Below are 12,310 nucleotides of genomic sequence, written 5' to 3' on the forward strand. Positions count from 1 at the left end.
CTTATTTACAGAAGTTCCATTCAACTAGTTTTCAGATTATCTCCAGGGTGATTGTTCTATAATTTAGTTGTAATTTTGATGTAGTCATGGGAGGAGAATAGCACAGCATTTACTTCCTGTTCTATATTGACTAGAAGTCCTATTTGTATATATTTTCATTTTTCAGATTTATTTTTAAATATCAGCTTTAAATAAATATTATAGTGCTCTATAATAAAAATGTGTTTCTTCACTATTCAGGTTGCTTTCAAGTTAACACAAGTGAATCATATTTCACTGAAATATTACAGTGTACATACCATTTTGAATTCTACATTTTTTCACTTAAAATATAATAAGCATTTTCCCTTATTGTGACATAGTCTTTATAACCATTACTATATATATTTTTTTTCTCATATTGCCAGGCTTTAAGTTGTATCCTAATTATTGCTGTGACTAACATTTTTGTATCTAGTTTGTCTCTGTCTTTATAATAGATTCTCAGAAATGGAATTATTAGGACAATGCCTTTGTAGATTCTTAGGATTTTTAAGTACATATTACCAAATTCATTTATAAAAGAATGGTACCAGTTTACACTGTCACAAAAAGAAAATGGCATGAAAATGCTTATTTTATCATACCCTTACCTCATGATTTGTCTTTGCTAACTTAGAAATAAAAAACTTAGGGAATAAAATTTTATATTGCACTGATACCGGCTGCATTTTAAAATAAAAATTGAATCTGTTACTTCAAGGTATGTTCCAGCATCAACTTATTTCAGTGTAATAATTACCTACCTGGACCCAATAGGTATTAACCAGAACTTCTTGTTGTCTCCAAACACCTGCTGGATATTTTTGATGAAGCCAAGGTTGAACCCATTTTTCTTTGGACCACTTATAAACACTGGAGTACAGAAGGCCTCTGGGGCATGTAGGGGAGTTGAATAAAAGAGGAAGAAGACAAAAGGAAAAAAAAATTCAGGAAAGTCATGATTTTACAGTTATCCATCAATGAGAATTGGTTATGATACCTTTCTGCTGTGGTAGCATAGGCCTTTCATTCTTATTTACTTAGTAAAAACTATTTTAACCACTTAACACAAAGTAAGTTTGTTATTAAACACAAAGAATTGGTACTCTTTTTTATTTAAAAAAAAGGCAGAAAAAATAAATAATGGTAGAAAAATTAAGTAGCCATGGGCATAATATAATTTTGTCGTGCTGCATGTAAGGAGTGAAATAATAGATTTAACAGCACTTTATTTAAATTTTATTGGCAACAACAGCCAAACAATCTCCATCTTTAGAACTGGGACCAAAGCAATAACATAAAGAGATAGTAATAACATTTGTTTGGTTTTGAAACATTTCAGAAAGGAAGATGTTCACACTGAAGCACACAATGTAAGCTGAATTTTATTCCAGAAAAAAAAAAATGTGAATGGGTAAACTATAAGCAGACTTAAAGGCTAAGAGAAATTTAACCATATTAGTGTGTATTATATTCAAACACATTTATTTCATTAAACAAATACTTTTACTGATGGGCTCTGACTGCATCTGGTCATTTCCTATTTGTTCTTTGTTTTCAGACTCTTTTATCATGAAGCTTTTAATTCTTTTCTAATTTGCAGCATGTCTAAGCCAAAAGTGCTAATCTACCACCCTAGCAACTAAGTGATACATATATATTTGGTTTGGAAAATGAGTGCAAATACCTTCTTTCCTGTTAGTGTAATTAACAAATGAGTTTAAAAAGTATAATTGACTTTGTACTAAACTTTCTTCAAATCTATTTTAGCTAACCATTCAACATTTTGACACTTTCTCTTCACTTGTCATGAATTGGTTTGCATACAATATAAATATTTCTTTCACCATAGATAAAAAAAAATTGTTGCACTGGAATCAATCAGAAATATAGTTCTTCAAACAACAAACCAGAGTATAGAATAATAGACAGAAAAAAGTTAATTTACTATATTCATTTTCTAGAAACTCACTTGTTCAATGTGTTCATCTCACACACACACTCCCTACACAGCTCCTTGATGATTGTAGATATTCAATTTTTTTTTTAGCTTGAGTTCTTTCTTAGGACTCTACTTTTGGATGTGCTCATTAAGTTATCTTCTTCTATTTTTATTGACTTTTACCTCCAACTTCTGGTATTCCCTTCTGTACTGATTCTTTCCTTCATTTCCTCATGTGAACACTTATAAAAAATTCAAGCTGTAAATCGAGAGAGCTATTACCCAAAATGAACTATAAAGAACAGTGGTCATTTTTGGTTTTGTGTGAGGTTTCTTTCACTAATGTTCTCTTCCCTATGTAAGCTTCATTCACCATGGCTCTCCTGTTTGGTAAAACTTGTTTGCATTTATCTCAACAGGGGGAAATGAATGTCACTGCAGTTAAAATGCTTCACTGGAAGTTTTTCTCTTTCTTGGGAATAATCCACAGGTCACTGTGATATACATTAACACTTTTTTTGTAGTCTTAATATCCCGTCTTACCTAAGGTGGTTTTATTTCTGCTGACAAGCCAACAATGGTAACCAAAGAGAATCACAAGGCTGACAAAAAACATGCAGGCCACAAATAGGAGAAAAAGGACATGGAACTTAGAGCGAACACTGGGTAATTCCCCCTAGAAAAGAAATAATAAACAGAAACGAAAGATTAAAGTTGTAAGGATTGGTTAGTTTTTCTATAAAGATTAGTAATTTTTCATATGTTTAAAATGTCTAGCTGTAAATAAAAAGTAGATTTTGTAAAATTTGTAGAAAATTTTTTTCTTTTGATGACCATGCCTCTTATAGATATGCTTTCAGCTTACAAAGCCTAATATGGATTCTTGCTTAAGTGCAGGTCACTCTAAAATATAGCATATAATGTACCAATTAGAAAAAGATAATTTTTAAAGAGTATACTTAGTCCTTAATTGGTATGCAATGTCTTAGTTTTAAAATTAGTTTCTAAATCATGAATCACTAACTAGAGGTAATTTTGAGATCATATGGTTCATCCTCTTATCTCAAGGTGGGTTACTCTGGAATACTTTATATGTCATATTTTCTTGGGTGCATATGTGTGTTTAAAAATGTCATTATGATATATGTAGGAAGTTAAAACACATAGGTAGAAATTTTTTTTAAATATATTTTATTGAGTTTTTACAGAGAGGAAAGGAGAGAGATAGAGAGTCAGAAACATCGATGAGAGAGAAACATTGACCAGCTGCCTCCTGCACACTCCCCACTGTGGATGTGCCCGCAAACAAGGTACATGCCCTTGACCGGAATCGAACCTGGGACCTTTCAGTCCGCAGGCCGACGCTCTATCCACTGAGCCAAACCGGTTTTGGCCACATCGGTAGAATTTTTAAAATGTTCTGCTCATAAGTCATGAACTGATTTTAAAGCTACTACAAATTTTGTCTGATTGTGTGTGTTTGTTTTTTATAGCTGAAGTATGATGTGCTGATATACTACATCCTGTAAAATTACTGTTTAGACTGTAAAATTAAGCAGATTTGACAGGATAATTTAAAAGCAGGTAGCTAAATATTTTTCTAGTTAGTTGGGACATCTTATTCTCCATGTGGCACCAGTTTTTTAAAAATATGCAGCCCTAAACCAAAATGAATTTTTTAAAGTTCTATAGCATGCACAGCTCATAACATTTTGTCTTCTATAGATAATCTTAGAAAAAAATTCAATTTTTGAGTGAGCAGTTATGGTAATGACTTTCCTTTATCCCTTCCTTTTCTTGCTGATCATTGTTTAGGCTTGATGAATTATTTTGAAATATTTACAAATGATCTCAAGTGATAAAGTTAAAGCTAATTCTCAAAGTGGACCTTACATTAGGATCTGGTTCTACTCTAGCTTAGAAGAAGAAAGTTAAGGCTGGGAAAAACTTGGGAAATTTAGGTAGTACCAATTTACTTCTTCTCTTAGAGGAGATTTTTATTCATTTTGATGTGAAGAAATATTGGAAATCTTCCTGTGTGTGTTTGAAGGCTAAAGATAAGGGGAAGTAAGCCAGTGAGATGCTTCCATATGAGAGGTGGGCTGGGTGAAAGCGGAATAAAATTTGCTCCCTTTTGAAATGATTCTTCTTGGCCTAAGCATCCAAACTGAATTTGATTGCTTTTTGCTTGTTTTGTTTTGAATTTATAGGAAACAAATATATCAGTTTGTAGGGGTTTTTACCTGGCTGGGTTTTTATTTCACATCTCTACTTTTTGAATATGTTTTTTAAAGCTTTTAAAACTCATTTATTTTCATTCTTACCTTTTATGTTTAAATGGGAAATAAATAACTGTGCAAGAGGGAGTGATATAAAGTCAGTTCACACCCTGGAAAATATAGCTGAAAATCTTTCCCTGCTCTAAGTACTCTTATAGGACTCTCTTGTGTCTTCCAAATCCTATCTACTGTATTGTCTCTTGATAAAGTACTTAATACTTAACTTTTTTTTGTTAGAAGATGATGGCCCTATGTTCAAAATTAACTTCTCAGAAGATAACCAAGCTAAATTACTCAACCACCAGAAACATTTCAGGGGAATACTAGTGGAATAATACTTATTTTCTAGGTTCTAAAATAATTCATAGCCTCTACGAGGAGATTCATGGCCCAAAATGGGAGATGTAAGTTACTAATTTTTCCTAACAAAGCAGCTACTCTTTAAGTTAATATTAATGGGAGAGACAAATGTGATGGTCTTCTGAATTCTTCATTCTGAATGTGCTAGAGTTTTTCCACAGCAGGACTATAATGGACAGTACGACATGGTACCATGTTTAAGGTCAATGGGCTTTGAGTCAGATTCAATACTGATTTTGAAATTTATAAGCTGGATAATCCGGAACATGTCACCTAACCACTATGAGCCACAGTTTTATCATCTGTAAATGAGACTAACAATTCCTGCTTTGTCTACTTCACAAGGCTGTGGTGAGGATAAAATGACATACTAGATATAAAAGTGCTTTGAAAATAGTAAAGTACCATACAAATAGATGTTGCTGTTCTTAGGAGCACAGCTAGCTTTCTTGATACATAGCTTTTAAAATAAATGTCAGATAAGTTTTCAGGGTGGTATGGTGATTGTGGGGGGGAGAGGGGTGGATGGAGGCAAAAGAGGGTATAGAGGGGCTAAATGGTGATGGAAAAAATAAAATAAAGAAAAAATAATAAATGGCAGTGTTTACATTTCATTTTAAGGGAGACTCAATTTACACTGAGAAAGCCATCCCTAGCCCACATCAAAGTGCTCTCTAGCTGGAGAAACTGCAAAGAATCATTTATTTGAATGTCTTTTTCATTATGAGTGCAAGACAAAATAAGTTTAATCACCTCTCTCACATATGTCAGGCAGAAGCTAGTATATTGTAGAGACGAAACGAGGGCATAGGAAAGGACAAGTCTATGTTCATTCCTGATGTTGCTTGTGAATACTGACATATTTCTGGTGATTGATTCATGTCCAACTATTAACTTTCAAGAGTTTTTAAAAAAAGCATATGGTACCTGGCTGACATTTTTTAATTTGATTATTGGCTGACTAGGAGGGCCAAATGCAAAATGTGTAAAATGTAACATTGTTTACTCAGTTAAACAGTAGACTACTGTGTTGAGCCAAGTAAAGTCAGTAGTGAAGACCAAGGCTGACATTTTGCCTAATGAATTGGATGCAGTTATTTTCTTTACTTTCAGGGTAGTAGCATAGTGTGTGAATAAAATGCCAAACATATCATAGAAACCTGAGCAATTGATAGGAGATCCTGTGTTGTGGAAAGGGACCAATGAAGAAATACCAAGATGGTGAAGCATTTTATATTTGGGGAAAATACAAAATTGATGAGAAAACTTCATTTCTGTTTGTATTTTTGTATCTCTGAGTTGAAGAATTTTATACCCATTATATTATTTCCGATTATTAATATTATTAAATATCCGAATTGATTAAGCAAGTGGAAGGAGGAGTGGAAAGCACTACTAGGGGTGAATCACTATTTAACAATTAAAATCTTCTCAGCTACCTAGAGTCTCACTGCTGTGCCCCCCAGTTTATTATAATCCATATTCTGGTCACAGGATTCATGTTTTTTCCCTGCTGCTTTACCTCTCTGCTTGAGGTAAGATATTCTTGTTGTACAGGCTCTTGTGCAATTCCTAAAATAATAACTAGTAGCTCTGTCTACATCTGTCTTTTGTTATTCAGGTTCAGGTTGGACAATCCTCTTTATGGAACCTTATGATATCTTAGTAAGTATACTAGAGTTGTATGGAGGTAATGTCTTCCGGAGTCCATTGGCATGAAACAAAACAAAATATTTCATTATATTGCTGCCAGAACTGGTACACATATGTAAACTGAAAATCTACATTCAATTATTTTGGAAATAGATGGGTTATGATGGATATCTTCAAGTAGAAGAAAGATGAAAGTAGGATTTCTTTAGATTTCATTATAATTATCGGAATCAGATTTTGAAAGGCAGAGTATTTCCAACAACTGTTTCACTTGATTTTGTTAATGAGCCTATAAAGCAGCTAACAGAGCCAGTATTAGAATCCCAGTGTTTGTTATACAAAGTTCAAATAAGACTCCTCATCTCATTTTGGTAATATGTGAAGATAAGTTAATGTGTCTTTCTTTCCCTGTAGGAATTTTGCAACTCTCCTTTGAACAAGGAATTAGAAAGTATTTTTCTAACAATGAGGGAGTACTTTGTTATGCTTTTTCTTAGGAATCTAAGGATTTAGAATTTGTTTCAACATTTGTCAAGTCTATAATTGGTAACATGTGACTTTTTAAAGCTTGACAAGAGAAGTACATTGTAAAGAATTAGTAAGAATCAAGAGGTTAGGTTCTAGAAGGCCTTAAAAATATTCTCATATATGACAGGAACTTTTTTTAAATTTATTTTTAGTATATTTTATTGATTTTCTATAGAGAGGAAGGGAGAGGGATAGATAGTTAGAAACATTGATGGGAGAGAAACATCGATCAGCTGCCTCCTGCACACCCCCTACTGGGGATGTGCCCACAACCAAGGTACATGCCCTTGACTGGAATCGAACCTGGGACCTTTCAGTCCACAGGCCGATGCTCTATCCACTGAGCCAAACCAGTTAGGCCGACAGGAACTTTTAAAATAGGAATATTTAAATAACAGCTCCTGAATCTCAGAATATTCAACATGGGAAACTTGCTTTTGGTGCTTTCCCTTATGGTTATTTCCATATTAGTTATTTCAAAATGTATTAAAAAATAAGGCAAACAATGTCACAGACTGGAGTATGTGTGTGTTTCTGTGTTTTGTTTTTTTTTGAGGGGGGGGCATGGAATTCAGGATTTTTTAACTTACTCTCCAGTATTTGATGAAATAGCTGAAGACCGTTGTAGCAATGTACAGGCAGTAGAGAACAGAATAACCTAAGAACTGAAGGAAGAATTTATAGTTGGAAAATCCAATGCAATTATTAACCCTAAAAAAAGAAAAGAAAAACTAATTTGAAATCAGGACCCATTTATTGAGAGCACACTGATACATAAGTGAATTAAGCAATGGAAGTATGTTGCTCCTACTGTTTCATTATGTGTTGTGTAGAAATTCAACAGAAATAAAATTCCCATAAGAGGAACAAACTAGAAAAGCAAGTTAACATCACACTTGTTATTCCTTTCATCCACAGGGACAGACACCTGGCCAATCTAATTGTTTTGAACTGGTTCCTGACACACCCAATCAAACTTAGATCTTGGATGCTGAAAACCTATTAAAATCTCAGCAGCTACATTTAGTACAGTGTGGCATGTTCTCTTTGTAGTTAGATGATTTCAGACTGGTTCTCTAGATCAGACCGAAAATTTGGAGAATTGCTGATGCTAACAATTTACAGTATTTTAATTTGGTTATTGGCTGACTAGGAGGGCCAAAGGCAAAATGTGTAAAATGTAACATTGTTTACTCAGTTAAACAGTAGCCTACTTGTTAAGAGCCAAGTAAACATCAAGACAGCAAAAAAACAAACAAAAAACAAAAACAATACTGATTGTATAATGTCAAAATGAAGAACTATTTGTGCTTTATTCCATTACTATGACTAATTGTTAAAGCTAATCGACAAAAGACCATTAGCTTTGTGACCCCAAGAATTCACAACCATACTTTTTATCGTATATTTATTCTTGCTTTAGAATGTTAAGCCTCCTGTCCCTCACACAAATAAGAGCTCAGTGAATAGCAGAAATAGGCATGTTACAACTGTGCTTACTAAAGTAGGCATATTAAGAGACTCTTTTTGGAGGAAAGAATAAAATAAAAGGGCCTTACCAAGGGCAGTGATGGTCCATTTTTAAAACACACCTAAAAAGGGAGCAAAATATAGTGTGATAAGTAGGGCTATGGAAATGAAGCAAAATCTCATAATTTAAGTCAATTTCTCACCAGTACTTTTACATGGTATCAGTACACTCATTCCTAGATTTCCACTATAGCTACACTAAGACTATTGTGTTCTCAGTTATTCCTTGTATTCGCCAAGCACAACAATTTATAGGATCATGCTGGCAACAAGTTGCATGCCTAAAAGTTTAATCTATAAAAGTGGTTGGGAAATCTAGGATATTGATACAGAGAATAGGTCTAGGATATTGCCCTTCATTTTGCTCAATATATAGTTAATTAAAACTATGGAAGAAACTATGTGGCTACATCTGTGTTTGAATCAAGGGTAAGATAAATACAAGTGGAATAAGCACCCAAGAAGAAAGATATGAAGATGATACCTAATTAACATAAAAGTGTGGTTTTACAAAGCTGGAACAATTAGAGTAACAAAACAATGTAGTACTGAGTTATAATACAAAATGTAAAGAGAATGAAGCATCAGTGATGAGAGAGAATCATTGATCAGCTTCCTCCCTACTGGGGATTGAACCTACAACCTGGGCATGTGCCCTGACCAGAATCGAATCATGACATCCTAGTATATAGGTCATGCTCAACCACTGAACCACACTGGCTGGCAAGAGTAACTTGATAATTGAGAAATCTGACAAACACTACCTCACCCCGATGATCAAGACTAACATTACAATGATGTCATGTTTATATTATGTACTCTAGGTATGATATAATGAGCATGGTACTTTACCTCTATGGTTTTCCTCCCCAAAACACACTACCCAAGTCTAATTTAAAGAAAAATATCAGAAAAATTTCAGCTAAAATATATTCTACAAAATACCTGACAATCCTAAAAGCTGTTAAGGTTACATAAAAGAAAGTACATTCTGAGAAAGTATCACATCTAAGAGGAACCTTAGGAGACATGGCAAATAAATGTAATATGGTGTCCTGAATGGAATCTTGGAACAGAAAAAGAACATTACGGGAAATCTGAATAGAGTATGGATTTAAGTCCAAAATAATGTATAAATATTTCTTCATTAATTGTAACAAATTTATCATATTAATATAAGCTGTTAATAATAGGAAAACTGTGTGAGACTTATGAGAATTATCTTTACAACTAGAGGTCTGGTGTATGACATTTGTGCAATGGGAAGAGGGGGGTCCCTTCAGCCTGGCCTGTGCCATCTCACAGTCCGGGACCCCTCAGGGGATGTCCACCTGCCAGGCCCCAAGGGGTCCTAGGCACTGCCCTGCTTCTGACCACCATGGGGCAGCTCCTGCATTGACGGTCTGGCCACTAGTGGTCAGTGCACATCATAGTAACTGGTCGTTCTGCCGTTTGGTCAATTTTCATATTAGCCTTTTATTATATAGAATAATTCTATTCATCTAAAACTGTTCTAAAATAAAATGTTTATTTATTATTATTTTTTAATCCTCACCTGATGATATTTTCCCATTGATTTTTAGAGAGAATGATGGGAGGTGGAGGGACAGAGAAAGAGAAACATCAATGTGAGAGAGACACATCAATTGGTTGCCTCCCAAGTTGAGCCTGCAACTGAGGTATGTGCCCTTTACCAGAATCAAACCTGGGACCCTTCTGTCTGCAAGCCAATGCTCTGTTCACTGAGCCAAACTAGGTAGGGCTAAAATGTTTATTTTTTAAATGAGACTTTATTTTTCTTTCCTATCTTTAGAATAGTTTGAATTATCATTTCTATGAGTGTGTTTGGCATGTGCTCATTATAATTGAAAGGAAATGCTCTTATCTAGGAATGGTTACATGTTAAGATCAGTCACATTGTTGTCTTGGCAACCATCAATTGCAAAGCTTAGTCCAGGGAAAATATAGCTGTCACTTACATAGCACAGACAGAACAGTGGTGGCAGCGATCTGGCTTGATCAAATGGCACTGGTCACAGAATCTTACAGCTATAGGAAAAATAAGATGGTTAGCACTGATTAGAGCTCAATGTGATACCATCTATCTTCCTAGCTTATCTGAATGGCTTGCTATATATATATATAGATTACAGGTAGGCAAACTCATTTCAAGTTATCAGGCAAAAGGCAAATTGCATAAGAGAATTGTAGTATGTATGTTTTTTTCCTATTGTATCAATCTTTTTTTTTTTCAAATACAAACAAAAGTTCATTTAGAAAGTCACAGAAGTAAGAAAGGTGAGCCAGCTGGGCTGCACAGGCTCAGGAAACAAGATACAGAGGCAAAAGAAGGTCCTTTGGAGATTAGGAGAGAGAGTGTGCACAAATGTATGCACAGGGAAGAAAGGGGGAATAGAGAGAGAGAGAGAGAGAGAGAGAGAGAGAGAGAGTCCTGGAGAAAGTAGGGGGTGAGGAAGTGCTCAAGCATACTTAAGAGAGAGAGAAAGTGTACCCTATTGTATCAATCTTGAAAGTACCTTTATGGGAATGAAGGTAAGGGGGAAAGTTTTCATATCATAAGATGTTGTGTTACATGACAAACTATACTGTCAACTGTTTGAGTGATCTTGGGAAAATTATTTAGCCTCTGTTTACTTTAACTCTCCTATCTGAAAACTAGGATTCATATTTTATCTTCTGTTTTCAGACATTTTATTATTCTATGAGGTAGATAAAATTCCTAAAGCATAGAAAATATAGTGGTTCTTAGAATAACTATTTGGGAAATAGAAGAGACATTGTAGAAAAAATAATTCAAGTGACTATTTCATAGATAAAGGAAGTAAAGACCTGAGTCAAACCAAGTGAATTATACAAGGCCACACAATGAGTAAGTGGCAGGGCTGTGACCAGTACAAGTTTTCTGACCCCATAGTTTATTGTTCTCTTCACTCTGTAACTCCCATATCAAAATCATTTCCCCCCTTCCTCCTTCCTTTCTTATTTCCCTTAAATAAGAGGCATTTTCTTTTTAAACTTTTTTTTCAATTATAGCTAACATACCATATTATATTTCTTTCAGGTGTACACCATAGTTATCAGATATTTATATACCTTACAAAGGAATTACCTAGATAATTCTAGTGCCTAGCTGAAACCATACATAGTTATTGCAATACTAGAGGCCTGGTGCATGACATTCATGCACTGGTAGGGAGGGCCCTCAGCCCAGCCTGCACTCTCTCACAGCCTGGGGGAGCAGGCCTAAGCCTGCAGGTGGACAACCCCCGAAGGGTCCTTAACGCTGCCACAGAGGCGAGAAAGGTGAGCCCGACTTCTGGCTGAACTATGCTCCCCCTGCATTAGCATCTGCCCCCTGGTGGTCAGTGCACATCATAGCAACTGGTTGTTCTGCCAGTTGGTCTACTTGCATATTAGCCTTTTAATATATAAGATAATTTTTTTTGATCTTTTAAGATTGTTTGTTATTTTATTTTTTATTTTTTTATTTTTTTTTAATTTTTTTTTAATTACAAAGGGTATTACATATGTGAGCATCTGCCCTGGTGGTCAGTGCACATCATAGCAACTGGTTGTTCTGCCAGTTGGTCTACTTGCATATTAGCCTTTTAATATATAAGATAATTTTTTTTGATCTTTTAAGATTGTTTGTTATTTTATTTTTTATTTTTTTTTAACTTTTTATTGGTTAAGGTATTACAAATGTGTCTTTATTCCCCCATTGTCCCCTCATCCCCCAGTCTTGCCCTCACCCTCATCCCCTGTTGTCTGCATCCATCGCTTATGCTTATATGCATGCATACAAGTCCTTTGGTTGATCTCTCTCCCTTACCCACACCCTCCCTTACCTTCCCTCTGAGGTTTGAGCATCTGATCGATGCTTCTCTGTCCCTCGATCTGTTTTTTGTTCATCCGTTTATGTTGTTCATTATAGTCCACAAGTGAGTGAGATCATGTGCTATTTATCTTTCTCTGC

The 12,310-nt window shown here is 34.8% G+C and overlaps 1 protein-coding gene across 1 annotated transcript in view; it reads right to left on the minus strand.

Annotated features, from left to right (window-relative positions):
• Positions 1-781: 781 nt before the first annotated feature.
• LOC102766725 (palmitoyltransferase ZDHHC15) overlaps positions 782-12,310 on the minus strand; it is a gene marked incomplete at its 5' end in the record, with an annotated part of 26,502 nt that continues 14,973 nt past the window's right edge. The window contains 5 exons of the mRNA XM_015561454.1: positions 782-912; positions 2,507-2,639; positions 7,374-7,494; positions 8,343-8,375; positions 10,293-10,362. Of these exons, the coding sequence (XP_015416940.1) occupies positions 782-912; positions 2,507-2,639; positions 7,374-7,494; positions 8,343-8,375; positions 10,293-10,362 (488 nt within the window). The remainder of the gene's footprint in view (positions 913-2,506; positions 2,640-7,373; positions 7,495-8,342; positions 8,376-10,292; positions 10,363-12,310) is intronic.

This window comes from Myotis davidii, unplaced genomic scaffold, assembly GCF_000327345.1.
Source record: "Myotis davidii unplaced genomic scaffold, ASM32734v1 scaffold1197, whole genome shotgun sequence".
NCBI classification, from domain to species: domain Eukaryota; kingdom Metazoa; phylum Chordata; class Mammalia; order Chiroptera; family Vespertilionidae; genus Myotis; species Myotis davidii.